General features: G+C 40.7%; 2 protein-coding genes across 3 annotated transcripts in view; one reads left to right on the plus strand and one right to left on the minus strand.

Moving 5' to 3' along the window:
- The window catches only part of arfgef1 (ADP-ribosylation factor guanine nucleotide-exchange factor 1 (brefeldin A-inhibited)), a 52,160-nt gene extending 49,786 nt beyond the window's left edge, over positions 1–2,374 (plus strand). For both annotated transcript variants that reach the window (XM_005722591.1, XM_005722592.2), the window contains one exon: positions 985–2,374. In XM_005722591.1, the coding sequence (XP_005722648.1) occupies positions 985–1,191 (207 nt within the window). In that variant the 3' untranslated portion in view covers positions 1,192–2,374. The remainder of the gene's footprint in view (positions 1–984) is intronic.
- A 79-nt stretch (positions 2,375–2,453) lies between these two features.
- Positions 2,454–15,037, minus strand: cspp1a (centrosome and spindle pole associated protein 1a). The gene is made up of 29 exons (XM_013915418.1): positions 14,969–15,037; positions 14,774–14,874; positions 14,562–14,659; positions 12,841–12,921; positions 12,337–12,438; positions 11,755–12,098; positions 11,560–11,637; positions 11,101–11,186; positions 10,902–10,998; positions 10,390–10,429; positions 9,849–10,177; positions 9,641–9,765; positions 8,968–9,055; positions 8,619–8,730; positions 8,379–8,529; positions 8,173–8,274; positions 8,005–8,063; positions 7,706–7,852; positions 7,488–7,625; positions 7,307–7,405; positions 7,163–7,220; positions 6,946–7,072; positions 6,035–6,159; positions 4,286–4,420; positions 4,177–4,211; positions 3,982–4,045; positions 3,383–3,462; positions 3,187–3,298; positions 2,454–2,970 (listed from the first exon to the last, which is right to left on the minus strand). The coding sequence occupies exons 2-29, from the start codon at positions 14,817–14,819 to the stop codon at positions 2,843–2,845; spliced, it is 3,186 nt and encodes a 1,061-aa protein (XP_013770872.1). The 5' UTR covers positions 14,820–14,874; positions 14,969–15,037; the 3' UTR covers positions 2,454–2,842.
- Positions 15,038–15,608: the final 571 nt, after the last annotated feature.

Below are 15,608 nucleotides of genomic sequence, written 5' to 3' on the forward strand. Positions count from 1 at the left end.
CTTGCACATATCCTGTTAGGCATACAACAAGCAAAACTGAGCAGGCTAAACCTTAATCCCACTACATTCATCATCATGTTTTCCTTGAGTATTATGGTATGGGAAATGGTGGTTGAAGATAACAGCAAAATTATTACAATCAAGTGAAATGAACTCATCTTATTGCATTTGAAATAGATGCTTCAAAGATGGAGACCTGGTCTGCAAACCATTGCAGTCAGAGGCGCATGAAGATGATAATAAAATGGAAACGTGACAGAATTAGACTATGGTCTGTTTGCAAGTAAATGGGGTCAAATTGGTATTTACATGCAGTGTGTTAGTGATAACTTGGCAATGAACTGTGATAAATTGGGGGAAAGATCTGTTGCCATCTATGCCACCTTATGCTCAGAGTCCAACCAGAACCTCATACATCTGAATCAAAAATTCAGAAAGTCCTCCACAAAATTTGATGCAATTTGACTGCAAAAGAACACAAACACTTTGCAACCTTGCTTTCATATATAAATATATGACCAGATTACAACCAATTGGCAGCCAGTTAAGTCAAGTTCCCTAATGCAAAGAGATTGTAGAGTGTTGCATTCATCAGCAGCATGTTGGCAGTCTGTGCATTTATGAATGAGGCATTTATTTACAAACCTTTGCAAATTTGTTTGTGAGTGATTACATTCTCTGCTGCCTCCCACAAGGCAACCTGTCAAATCACCCTGTGAACAAAACTATTCACTGAAAAAACCTGCAATTAGTCACCCAACGCGAAAAAATTAAATTCAGTCCCAGTCAGTTGTTTTTATTATTTATTTATTTTTCTGGTCACAGTGAGGTTGTCATCCTGTTTTCACTTTAGTGTGACTGGGCCATTACAGATTTCTCTTTGTAGATTTTGTGTACATCAAAAAGAATATGAGCATGTGTTTAAAGATCTAACTTCTCATTGTCTTCCTCTGTCTCTTCCTGCTCTCTCATCTCACCTTGTAGTTCAAAGCTCATGCATCCAGATACTATCCTCTTCTGTGTGAGATCATGCAGTTCGACCTGATCCCCGAGCTCCGAGCTATCCTAAGAAAGTTTTACCTGCGTATCGGCATCGTGTTTAACATTGCACAGCTGCCAGAGCCTCAGCAGGCCCGTGAGCCAGAGACTGACATGGAGGTTGGGGAGGAGGCTGGGGAGGAGGCCCAGTGACGCTGCACCGCAAACAGCCTGGAGCACGAAGCTCTACCGAGGCCTCCGTCGTAGATTCGGGTGGCCGTGCTGGTGCTCTGTGCTGCCTCAGGGGCCTCGGTGTGTTTTTATGCCGAACACTTGATTTAAAATTGGCTGATTGTCAGTCAGTTATCTGTTAACATCCACCCGCTCCCTTAACCCTGTCACCACACACACAGACACGCCTGTACACACAAACAGCCCAGACGGAGTCCTTGCTAACACTATAAAAACATGTCTTGTACCATGTGTAGCGATGCCTCTACTGGATAAAACTACTGATAACCAACTGACAGTTATCCATATCTGATCTGCTCACAAGGAAGATATAAAAAAAAAAAGTGTGCTTCTTACTGTATATTTAAAACAAAGAATGAATGGTTTCAGCAACATGCAAAAAGACATATTCTGCAACTATGACAGTGACGTTTGTCACACGTTGATAGTAATGATCTCTCTGTCTGCACTGCAGATGGCTAACATTAGTATGGATAGCCTCTTGGATGATACTAGTTGTACAGATCTGATCTGCCGTTGTGTAATATAATCTTATAAACACTAAATTTCTTTTATTTTTGTTTAAATTTGTTTTCCTTCTCTGGATTTGCTGCACTTGAGCTGTTTTGTTTTTGTTTTTCAAATGCACTGGAGATTTTACTTTTGTGATAATTTATTTGACTGTACCACCTCCTGCAGATTGTCCTAAACAGTACGATTTGTAATTAAACTAAGACCGCGGAAAGTGATGGGTTAAATTATTCCATTTTATATGTTATGAGGTTTTTAACCGAAATAGACGATAACGGGGCTTCTATAACTGGAAGACGACAGCAAACTGATTCTAGCTGCTTTTTTGAGTCACTAGTCTGTTTTCATGTGAGTTTAGTTTTCACTTTTGTGTATAAAAATCAGAAGTTAATAATATATTTAATGTTTTTTTTCTTTGGTCTGGGGGAAAGATATATGTATAGAGAAAATGACAAATGTTAGCTGTGCTTTAAGTATGACTGGGGTGCATTCCTGCTCATGGATGTAGAAAACAAATGTATATGATACAGCAATGTAAAGTTTTCTATGTTGCAAAAGAATATGTACAACTTTCTGTACAATACATCATCTGGCATTCTAATCAGGTTCTAGGTCAATAAAGTTTTTGAACTTGGTTGATTTGAAATGCTGAATCACTGAATTACAGTTGCTGCCAGCTGTTTAAGAATGATCAGCCAGGACAACATTACAGTAACATTTTTATTGCTCAAAAACACCATGACTTTATTCATTAACTGAATCCCACCTTTACAAAATGCTAATGTGCTAAATGTAGAAGGTAAAGAGGAATTGGCCACAGTGAGTTTTGTATTAACTGTTTCTTCTGTGATCTAATAGTCATTAATGTTTTTACAGACTCTGGTCTCCAATGAGAGCAAATAGAAACAGCACACAAGTAAAGTGTAAGTCAGTAAAGCACTGCACAGGAAGGACATCAGTTCTCATGAGAACCCCCACCTGCATTTGCAGAAAAGGTGGCTGTGCATTTCCAGTTTAGAGAGCCACCAATGGGGAGCTGTGCAATGCAGTGTTTAAGTCTGTGTGGAGCTCCCATCCGCCTGTTTATCCTGTTGCTACAGCCTCACTGCTTTACAGCGTCTGACGTTCCGGGCCGCAGCCACAGTTCCGTGGCAACAGTGTCCACAGAGACACGCCTCCCCATGGCAGAGCCCAGCAACGACATGTCCTCTTCATCACCGGGCAGCCAGTCTGTAGGGTACAGGGGCGTATCCATCACTTTTTTTTTCTATGATACTAAAAAACGCTTAAAATTTGCACATGTTGCTAAAAGCCAACAAGTATATAAAGTGGCACGCTTTTTATGTTTCACTAATTTATACGGTGTTTAAGATTAGCTCCCACTTGCTATACTAGTTATAAGCCTGATCATTTAAATGCTTCCTGTAGTGAATTCTTTCGTCTTACCTTTTACGCTGTGATCACCAGAGTGGGAGTCTGGCCTCGGAATGTGGCGTTTGTTCTGGTTGTTGTGACTGGGTACTGCTGGCAGATTATCACCCCCCTTGTCAGCCACCTCCTGTAAATATATACAGAGCTTTGATATCTTAATGATGGTGATCCTTTTGATCTTAGTAAAACACAAGATGCATATCAGACATACATCATAGTTAAGTGCCGTCCTCTCCTGGTGCTCTGCTGAGGGTTGAAGGGATCTCTGCTCACGTGCCTCACCATTGTAACCTGACAAAAACCCAATAGCCATGTATCATTAATTGCAAATGTCTTTACAGCCAAACAGATGGTAGGGACCTAAACTTTATTCCGTTTATCCATGCATAATATGAAAATAGTGAGAAAACCCTGAGCTTGAAAAGTATTCAAAAGCCATCAGTCTTTTTTTCTCTAATGTACCAATTGCCTGTGCTCTGGGAGTCTGCTATCACCACCCTGCAGCTGGCGTAGTCACCTTGCAACTAGCACTGGCACCAGCTGCAACACAGACAGCTGGCTGGCACGCACCACAGTTAGCCTGGCAGAGAAACCAAGAGCTAAATTGGCCTGGCACACAGAGTGTCGTAGAAAGGTATTATGAGGTTGTATGTAGAGGACTTCCCAAACCGTGTCACCTTTATGTAAAACATCTGGTGCTTTTGGGATTTTTTTTTCAATGTCTATTGTGTCCCCAGTCATGTGAACACAAGAAGGGAAATAAATGAGAAAGACTGTTTTTACAGACGGACCATATTCTGCCAAACTCACCAATAAAAGAACTCTCTGATGGCAATATGGGGTTTCTGTGAGTGGCACGTCCAGGGTTCTTGATCTGGAAGGAGACACAAATGCAGACAGAAAACAATAAAATCTCTACAATTAAAATTAAGCCATGCAAGACTGAATTATCTGCCAGGGTGAAAGTGCAGAATATAGTTACTGTGTAATGTGCTGATCACTTACAGGATAATAATGGCCTAGTTGACGGCCCAAGAAGTCTACAGAGGAAGACAGAAGGAGGAGTTAGAGGACAAACATTTGAGGTGGAACTGATTTGTATTTGCTCACTGACCATCTTCCTGTCTCCTCATTAGCCTGATTTTGTGCTGTTGTTCACGTAGAAGGGCCTGCTGCTGGATGTCCAGACTTTGTGCGTCTGCGGGAGGGTCAGGGTACAGGGTTCGAACCTCCTCACGAGATGTCGTACCTGCAGGATAAAAGCAAGCTACGTCACATCAGGGATTGTTACTATAGGGCAGCTCTAGGCAAAGCAATTGACTAATAAATTAAATATTTGCATCAGTAAAATAATAAACACAAAGCAAAAAAAGTGTTTAGTGAAGCCAAAAAAAACCATCTAGTCCTTTATCCTCTTTTGTTGGTTTTACGGCTTGCAGCTCTGAGTGTGTTTCAGACTCCAGTTTGGGAACACATCCAGTCATTTCTTTGGTAGCTTACATGAGATTCACTGTACACATGGGCAAACTGTCCGTCACTGACCGAGGCCTCAAATGACCTCATGAGATTAAAGTTTTGGTTTAGATAAAGGGAGATAGAGCACTAGTTAAAAGTCTAAACCATTTGGTGTCCTCCACACTTACAAGAACAGCATGACCAAAGTGATTGTAAACAGAATCAACACTGACTTCCTCTATGTAGCTTAGTACTGAGAATAAAAGAAAAGCATTATTAGACGTATTTGTTCTTCTTCTTCTTCTTTCGGCAGCTCCCTTTAGCGGTCGCCACATTGGATCATCTGCCTCCATCTCCCCATTTCTAGCATCCTCCTGCATGTCCTCTTTCACTTTATCCATGAATCTTTTCTGTGATCGTCTGCAAACATCATCATCCACAGAGACTTTTGCCTGATCTCATCTGTCAGCCTCTCTGTCACCAGTGAAACAAGAAGGGGCTCAGAGCCCATCTCTGATGTAATCTCACCCCCCAACTGTCACTCCCACCGCACACTTCACTATTGTCTTGTTGTCCTACATGCCCTGCACCACCATCACAAACTTCTCCGCCCCTCAGGACTTCCTCATGCAGCACCAGAGTTCCTGTCTAGGCACCCTATGATATCCACAAAGAGTGCAACTCAATCAGTCCTACTCTACACTTCTCCATCTTATTCCTCTGTAGTTACTCTCTTCACATCAACCCCGTTCTCTAAAAGTGGTACGGTTACACTTCATCTCCATTCCTCAGAAATCCCCTCACTCTCCAAGATTGTGTTAAACACTCTTGTTCAAAGGTCCATGGCTCTCGCTCCTAGACCTCTCGATGTCTCCCGTCTCCTTCCTCTTCAGAGTTGCCCTCACTTCCTCCTTGCTGATTCTCTGCACTTCCTGATTCTCTAACTCCATTTTCATCCACTTTCTGTCATTAACTTCATTCATGAGCTCCTCGAAGTACTCCTTCCATCTTCTCAACACACTCTCTTCACATTAGCACATTCCCACCTCTATACTTAATCACTCTAATCTGGTGGACATCTCTTCCAGCACAATTTCTCTGCCTAGTCATTCATTACAAGTCATGTTCTCCTTAGTGTCCAGCCTCACATACAACTCACTACAAGCCTTTTCCTTTGCCAGGGCCACCTCTCTCTTTGCTGTGCGCCTAGCCTTCCAGTACTCTTTTCTTCAGCTCTCCGACTATCCCACTTTTTCTTTGCCAGCCTCTTCCCGTGAATACATTCCTGAATCTATTATTATTTGTGCAATGAAAATTAAATCAGACTTACTTCAGGTTGGTACATTGTAAGAACAACAGTGGTTCAAAGAAGCATTAAAAGCTGTGTCAAAGCTGTGTCTTTTATTACCTCTGTGTTTAAGCTGGATGAACTCCCTGATGTTTTGCCTGTTAGCATGTGCATCAGCTGGAGAAGGACTCCTAGCTGAAGACAGGACAGCTTCTCTATGTGCAGATTCTCTATGTGGTCGTCTTCTACACATGAGCAAAGGAGGAAAATCCCAAATTAAACAGAACAACTACCTCTAATAACAAACAGATGTCTGTCTGAAAACGTAGCAGCAGTTCACTATGCCAAATGCTTTCTAGTTGTGCACAGTAACTACACCATTTAGCTCCACCTGCTGCACTGTCCCTGCAGTGACATAAATTAATTCTGCATTGCTATAAAACAATGAGGGCATTACGCTTGACCTGTACTTGCTGAATACATTCCAAAGCTTTTATGTTCCCTAAAGCGCTGGTCCTTCTGTGTGAGCAGTCTGTGACAAAAGAAAAGCCCAGAGACTGGCACCAGTTCAAAGGCATTTCTCAGATGATTTGCTGTAAACTTGAATACAAGCACAGATTAACAAGTGGCTTGTAAAACATTCCTGTAATTTAGCAGGGAGGGATGCAGTTACTCGACATATCGTGCTGGGCTTGGTAATAATGGGTTGAGAATATTCTAAATAGCAACATGGCTACTGTAGTGCTCCACAGCAATTCACTGAGGAAAGACATGGGTCACTTCATTTTTTCCAAGCACAGTAATACATACTTCACTACAAATATCAAATCAAGATCACACTTTAACAGCCCAGAGTTAGTATTGTGTCTTCACTTCACAACATCTGGGGGTTAATTGGGTTAAATTCAGCATAGCAGCATCTCTAAATGACTGATTGTAAGCCTGGCACAAAAGATAGAAATCCCTGTTATTTTGGGTCTGTTATACCTGCACACATCCCCCTGCTGTTCAGTGCTGCCTGACTGCAGTACCTGTTTACCAGATTGTAGTGGGTCTCGTGTGAATCCGTGCGACCCATCTGAACCTCCAGTTGTCGCTGCTCTTTCCTCAGATAACCACGGAGGGCTGACAGCTTTCTGATTACTTCCTGTTGATCATCTGAAGCATGACAGGGGAGTGAAGGCAGAGCAAGGATCAGAAAAATAAATGTTTATGATTTGCACGCACAGAGGTTAAGACAAATCTTACCCTGCTGGCTGGGAATTTCATCGGGTGGTCGGTGGTGCGGTGCTGACACTGAGCGATTCTGTGAATGCATTTTTTTTTTATTATAGAGTTATCATAAAGGGCAAAATGTGAAAATATTTGCAACCTTTGCGATGAGTTACTCACAGTTCTGGATGACCGCTGGCTCAAAACAGAGGAGGGCCTATATGGCGCAAGATTTGCCAGCTTTTTCTGCAAGGTTGGGATAGGCGGAGAGGGCTGCCTCTGCAGGACAACAAGTAAAATGTCATTCTTTGACAAAGACACAGCGAGCTATAGCACTCCTGTCTTTTCGTGCTTACTGTACCTCATAATTCAACCGTGAGTCTTTCTCCACCCTGGTGGTCTGAGGTACCTTAGTCTCTTTTTCCTGCATCACCACCTTTTCTTGCTTCTGGCGATGTGTTTCAGCTTCATGGATCCAGCCTTGGTTTTTCAGCTTATGCTGCAGAGTAGATAAAACTATAAAGAAGGAGAAATGATGAAGGACTCTTTATAAAAGAAACAAGCTCATCACCTCATCACCTCAGTCCTCCTTTTCTCTTTCCTTTGCTCCTCCTCATATTCCTCCTGTAAGCGTGCCCTCTGCATGGCCAGCCTCTTCTCTTCTTTCGCCTCCTCAATTCTCATCTGTTCTCTTTCCTCTTGCTGTTTTCTCTTGTTTTCCTCTATCTGTTTGAAATGCACAGTTACAGTTAATTTACAACTTTTTTAAAGTGCTGAGAATACAGGTTGCTGGAAGTCTAAAAGCATTTCATTTCATCCCGCAGTTGATCAGTACCCTCTCCTATCATCCATCTACAGACTGAGGCCCCGGGACCTACCTGCTGTTTCAGGGCTGCTCTGTAACTGTCCTGCTGTTGAAGTGTCTCATCCTTGAAACCTGTAAAGGTGAAAACAATTTAAAACAGAAAAGACAGAAAGCCATAAGCTATAGATCTACAAAGCATATAAAATGCACAGCCACTGAAATATTAGCAAGATAACATTACCTGTTAGTCGATGGGAAATGGGAGAACTAGTTTCAGTGCCAGGAGTGGGCACAGGATTCCTATATGATGCCTCATTGATCCTGTGCATGTGATTCAGGTCACCTAAAGGCAGCAAAACATTCATTAAAACATGTTACATTAATATCTGTTGATCAAACACATTAAATTATCTGGCCTCCGGTGAACACCATTACAATAAAACTTACTAACAAGGTTGCCTTTTTGGTCTCTAATTGGAGCGCCTCCTCCTCCACTTCTCCCCCAGGGGTTGTATGCCCTCATCTCAGCCTGTATCTTGGCATTGAGTCGTGCTGTTTCTTCTTTCTCTAGTCTTCTGTGCTCCTCTCTTTCTTTAATCTGGGCCCCAGACACAATTTTCAAAGGATGAAACCATGACACTGCTATAACAGAACATGTGGTTTCTTCATGGAGCTATAACAATGTACCTGCTGTCTGAGTGTCTCTTGGTAGCTCAGTACACTCTCTCTCCTCTGCTTTGACTTTTCTGCATGAAGTTCTTCAAAAACCAGAGCAGATGCTCCATGTTGATGAGTTTCTCTGGAAGCAGACAGAGTAGCAAATGGCAAGGAGATATAAGTACAGAAGGTAGTGATAAGTATTCAGTTTGTGAAGACCCTCTTCCGGAAGAGAGAAAAGATCTACTGGGTTGCTGTTAGCAGAGATGAGGGCATTTAATGCAGCTTTACTGAATAAAATCTATATTAACATCAACATGCTGAAAAAATTAACATGTTTTACAAAAAAAACTCCAAAGGTGCTGGGAAGGTCACTGACTCCTTTTGGCCACTGGATCTGAGAGGACGCGTTCTCTGAGACAGAATCTTGGAATTCTCAGACTGCCGATTCCCCCCGGGCAGACCATCTGATGTAGAAAATACAAAAATATAAGATAAAGAATGTACACGATTTAAGAGCTTCATGAACTATCTGCTGCCACTGACTGCCACAAACAAAGCTCAAATAAAGAGCAGGAATTTGGCAGTAATATTAAAATAGAAAAGAAATAACTGTAACCAAACACACCACTCGCATACAGTATTATCATTAATGTTGCCTTCAGCTGTAGAAAAGGAGAAACAGTAACATTACTGTTTTCATGAATGTTGCTTTAAGCTTTTCTGAAGCTTAAAGCGACATTCATATGATTTGCATGGAGGTGACAGTTGCGTTAAGTGCAGCAGGTCATCTATCACAGTAAATGTAAGGGTTTATTTTAATTTTGTTAATAGGTTGTTGCAGTTTCTTTGTAATGTTGACTTTACACAAACTGGATAGCAACACGTTTTTCAACTCCAGCAATCTAAACATCACCACACTAAAATCAAACCAGTCGTTGACTGCTTTAAAAACTGCTAGCAATAATCAACAACATAAGTCTAAAAAAAATGTGGATAAAAACAAGAAACATTTAGTAAATACATATTTGTGAAACAGATAGTTACATTACTTGGATTGTGAGGAAGATGAGGATCTAATGGATTCCTGGTTCCATAGTAGTAATAATCTGCATCATATGGAGTCTTGTAATTGTGAGGTACAATGGGAGGTAAAGGAGGAGCAACACTCGCAACCCTGAAACAGAGTTACCAACACTCCAGTGAGTGTATAGCAGGGCTGCTAATTTTATTCATTTAATCGAAGCAAATGTGAGCTACCTTGGGATGGTCACCTCTCCTAGGATGTTTGAGAAGTCTCTGTGGTAGTCCTCACTAAAATAGTCCAGTGAGGGGACACCTTGCGGTAATTCCATCCCATTTGAAGGCACAGTCTTCCCAGACAGTTGTCTGAGAGCTGTAATGAAGTCCACCTGGGACTTTCCTGGGGGGGCTCTCTCATCTGCATTCTCAGTGGGTTTGCCATTTTCAAGACTGGGATTTAGGTGCTTCCCTTCGGCCTCTAGATCTTTTCCTAGCTTGTGAAGAACATCCTGGCTCAGGCTGTTATAGTGACGATTCACAGACCCTAGCTGCTGTATCCGGTCAGGCTGGAACAGATTACGTGTGGTCCAGAACACAATCATCAAAAAAAGACAACATATATATCGAGAATAAGATTAGGTGGCACTTCTTTCAAGAAATTTCTCCAAGACTCCACAACCTATGAAAGTTATAATAACAAATCCAGACCTGACACAAACATTATGTTTCTGCTGTTTAAAGGTTTTGCTAGCCAGATCTTTTAATGCTATTCTCCTACCTCTTTCTCAGGGTCAACTCTCAGCTCAAGTCTTTTCTCCCTAAAGAGAAAAAAAGGACAGAGAACAACATCACAGGCTTGATGTTGTTTTCTATGTCTTCTTTTTTATTCAGCTGCTCCCTTTAGGGGTCTCCACAACATGATCAACAGCCTCCATCTCACCCTATCCCTAGCATCCTCCTCTGTCACACTCCTCCGCATGTCCTCCTTCACGACACCCAGAAATCTTCTCTGTGGTCTTCCTTGTTTCCTCCTGCCTGGCAGCTTCATCTTCAACACCCTTCGTCCAATATATGTGCTATCCCTCCTCTCCACATGTCCAAACCATCTCATCCTTGCCCCCTCTAACTCTCATCACTTCTCTTCTTAACCTAGCTTCGACAGGTCTTTTCTAAGTTAAGAAGAGAGGTGACCAGCGATCAGTAGTTTGATTTCATGCTTTGTAGATCATAAGGGTTGAGCTAGCTTAAAGGACTCTGATGAAAATGATGATTTTGAGAATAAATACGTACTCCATCTTCTTCCTCTGCTTTTCAGCAATTTGTCTCAGTAACTCCTGCCTGTATTGTTCTTTCCTCATCTGAGTTGTCTCCTGCTCTTCTGTTATTCCTGCATCAAGACGTAGAGTCATTAAAATACTGCTCAAGTTCTGAAATATGACTTTAATTGATAAATTGCATTTATTATCTGTGTAGTAAGAATGTTTTTTACCTATCAGCAGTCCAGTAGCAAAATCAGCCTTATCCTTCCTGACAGCAGATCTTGGAGCCATCTTCATGCTGGCTGGCACTTGAACACTATTGAATACAGATACACAAACAGAATGGGGCTCTCCATAAGAGTCACCCAATTACTGACAGTATGTAAGGGTAACATCACTGCAATAACTTCCTCTTTAAGCCACACCCAGCTACGATTTTATGTCACACAGTGGCTGCAGAGCTTTGAGGTCTATTGATTCTGAAAATTTATGAGACTTTCCAAGGGGATGTTGTTGGCCGCCCTTGTCTGCATATGACCACCGTTTCATCATCATAAATCACATTGCTGCAAAACCTTTTGCCCAGGGCAAAGCATTTATAAGCTAACATTATTGCTAGTGTACAGTTAGGAGCTGAGATCATTAACAGCTTTCTAGAAGCAGGGGTCAAAAAACATAAACTTGCTTACTCAGACTTCCAAATTGTGTCATTGGTCTTCTGATGAGAAACTGTAGGAGCTGCTGTCTCCTTTATGTCCTGAGAAGCCCTGCCATAGAAACAGACAGGACAGTGAAATTTGGCAGAGGAGCAATCTGATCTCATTTATATGGTAACGGATGAAACTACCAGTAATTCAAATCATTTTCCAGAAAAAAAAGGATACTTCTTCACTCTGCACTCTTGCGCTGTCATCTCCTCTTTGTACCCAGGCTCTTGAGTGTGCCTGTCGTTCCTCCTCCTGTATCTCAAATCAAACTCATCCCCTCTGTCTGTGTTTAGCTCGTCTTCAGAGCTGTAGGGCTCTGCTCTGAAGATTTGCCAGCGTCTTCGCCGCCTCTGAACTGGACTCCTGATTTCTCCATCGTTGAACACCTCGGTCAGAGTGGAAGCATCTTTCCTCTCATTGTGACTGGGGACTATGTTTGTGTGGGTATGTTTGTGAGGGGATGACAGGGGAGAGGCTGGGGGAGAAATTTTCAAGCCATCTGAAGCGTGAATCTGTCCAGGCTGAAAATGAAAATGTGAGGAAGAAATTCAATGTGAAAAAAGATTTACTTTGTAACAGAGTGCTTTTCGTTATTTGTCTTTCAAGTACTCAGTGAGCTGTATCTACCTGATAAATGGAGAAGCATTTCTACTGATAGAGAATCCTTTAAAGTGTGCTATAGAAATTGCATGGATTATTGCACCAAACACACTAGCGTTATTGTGCACGATCTGCCTATTGAGTCATCAGTCTTCTTACCTTGGGACTGACAGAAGACGTTCTCCTCTTTACCGTTCTGATTTGAGCTTGTTCTTGGAGGAAGAGGTTGTATTCTTTATTTCTCTCCTCTCTCAGTTTTTCCTGCAAGAGAAAAAACAAAAAGTCAGAGTCAAGCAGCCACACCGCTCAGTTAAGCTCATGTGACACTTAGAATTTAAGGAAATACAAAACTTAAAGAATACCATCTTCTATCAAAAGAAGATACATATTTCTGCTTGCACACATTTGGGTGACGATGAGGTTAAGGCTATATTTTTTGCCTCAATATTTCAAAAATGCTTGCATCAATACTTATCAACATTCAGCTTGTCGTGCACATATAGACGCCTGAAATCCCTCTTAACTTTTGTTTGTAAGTTCACGGTCTTATATAAAGAAAATCAGTTGCCATGAAGCGCGCAGCACTGTGCAGTCAGCAGTTTGTATCAGTTCTAGCTGAAGAGCTAAAGCTCTACTTTGATGACTGAATGAATGCAGGCACACCTTTACAGATATCCTCTCATCAATCGGTAGTGACACTCCATCAAGTTGTTGTTGAGGCTCTTTACTTTTCAGATCCGTTTTCTGCAGGAAGAATAAGAGATTTGCTGTGTGTACGCAAATGCAACACAGAGGCAACTTAGTTAAACACAGACATAAACTCACCAGCCACTTTGCTAGGTAAACCTTTTCAGCTGCTCATTAATGCAAATACAAAATCAGCCAATCACATGGCGGCAGCTCAATGCATTTGGGCATGTAGACAGGGTGAAGACGATCAGCTGAAGCTCAAATCAAGCATCAGAATGGGGAAGAAAGGTGATCTAAGCTACTTGAATGTGGCATAGTTGCCGGTGACAGATGGACTGGTCTGAGTATTTCAGAAACTGCTGATCTACTGGGTCAGTCTGAATCCAGGGAGCAGTAGTTCTCTGGGTGAACATGTCTTGTTGATGCCAGAGGTGAGATAAGGGAAGAATAGCAATGATTGCTTCAAACTGATAGGAAGCAAACAGTAACTCAAATAACCCTTTGTTACAACCAAGGTATGCAGAAGACCATGTGAACCTTGAAGTAGATAAGCTAAAGCAGATAGTGGTGGTGTAATGGTGTGTGGGATGTTTTCTTGGCAGACTTTGGGCCCTTTAGTACCAACTGATGATACTACGTATATACAGCCTACGTGAATATTGTTGCGGACCATGGCCATCGTTGTATGACCATGAGTATCCATCGTCCGATAGCTGATTTCAGCAGGAAAACACTCCACCATGTCATAAGCCAAAATCTTGTTCAATCTATGCCATTTAGATTGCCAAAATGGTTCTAATGTGGCGTTAGGAAGGTATACCTAATAAAGTGGCTGGTGAATGTATTTTCGTAACGATTTCTGATATGTCATTCCAGATAAAAAGTTCCCGTGTTCCAGACAATTTTAAGATTAGGATTTAAGATTTATTAAGTCTTAAATGTAACACTGATAAAAAGGAAATGTCTAAAATGCACATTTAGGTGTTTTATTCCATTCTGTCAATTGGATATGTATGCAAATTAGCACATATTTAATCTATGTTAATCGGACACCAATTTTTTTTTTAATAATTCAGCATAAGCTTCAAAAAACTTGCAATACATAAAATTATTATCTTAATATAAGTAATCAGCTGTTGAAATTTCATTGTGACTGTGATTCATTGTGCTTTTCCTTCTACAGTGAGCTACAAATTTTCACTTCGGTGGCACTTACATAAAGCAAAGATTTCCAGTTTTATTTAACTTGATGTTCTGACTTTAGATTAATTATTTTTCATATAATGTTTAGTCTACTATTTAACAATTTATTACAACAGTGAATAAAAATAACTCAGTAAAAGGTTTATACTCTAATGCCTTTGTGTGGTGCTCTGTTGTTTATTTCTCTTTTTTTATATTGAGATTGCTTGTTTTTTTTTGTTTTTTGTTTTTTTTTAATTGTGCATCTTTTACCTCACTAAGCCAGTTTGTCTTGGCATGTTTTTTAAATTTTATTTTAATAAGATATTCTGGTTTATTGAAGACCTTTTCTTATAGGTTATATATATGCCTGATGTAACAGTAAATTCCTATTGTTTTGGCTAAATGAACTATATATTATTTTATCTATACATGTTCAGATTTTTATTTAATTTATTTATTTATTTATTAAGTTATTTATTTATTTATTTATTTATTTTGCGTCGTCACACCCTGGATATATAGTTTCTGTAGTCCAGCTGGAGCTCCCGCTGAAGTTTCTGCTTCTTCCTTTCATACTCGGTACCCAGCAGATGGCTTAAGCCAATACCTGGGAAATACGGCATATATAGAGTAGACTGTACAATAAAAACAGGAAACCATTCACTAAACACTACAGGCTTAAATAATGCAGCCAATTCACTACTACAGCCTTGAACAGTACCTCTGTCGGGATTGGGGTTTACTCCTAGAGCTGCTGCTGAAGTCATATTTACAGCATTGTGTAATTTGCACCATCTGACCCTGACTGTGGAGAAAAACTCGCTGAAACACCGATTTGTTTATTAAAAAGCAACATGTGATAAAAAGAATTCCTTTGTTTGTTTGTTTGTTTGTTTGCTTGTTTGTTTTTACTCACCGGTTGATTAGTTTACACCTATAAACGTTGCTTCGCAAGTCCTTGATCACATATGGCGGAGAGTTTTTTCTTCATGCTTCTCAAAAAAAAAAAAAACCCGTCCAATCGTGATACACAATACACCCAATAAGGCAAACATTGGACTTAATGTTTATATACCGCATAATGGGGTATATGAACATGCGCGTCTATTTTAAAGCTCGGATGTAACTCTGGCTAGACAAATAACAAGACCAAATAACACGATATGTATCAATAATTCTTAAATTTCCACACACAGCTCAAACCTATCCGACCGATCTTTCACAGCGAGCCCAAAGCGTCATTCCGTTGCCACGGGCAACCATGACACAAACCACCTCCTGGGAGAGGCTAGCAAACACATCTAACACAAACATTCTAGAAAAATATGTCTAATATAGTCCAAATGTTAAGTCTTTAATAACTCTGCAATATTTAACACTAGGATCTGAATTTGCTATTTCTTTTTAATCGTCTTTAAACAACATAAAACCAGGCAAAGTTTATTAACAACATGTTATTAAACTTAACATACTGCTGTTGTCTAAAAATGATACCATCTAGCCTTAACAAGCAGCCCTTTAGGCTAATTAATAGCCCTTTAACTTACTAGCTACGG

The sequence above is a fragment of the Pundamilia nyererei genome, unplaced genomic scaffold, assembly GCF_000239375.1.
Source record: "Pundamilia nyererei isolate P.nyererei 1_Seehausen unplaced genomic scaffold, PunNye1.0 scaffold00007, whole genome shotgun sequence".
NCBI lineage: Eukaryota > Metazoa > Chordata > Actinopteri > Cichliformes > Cichlidae > Pundamilia > Pundamilia nyererei.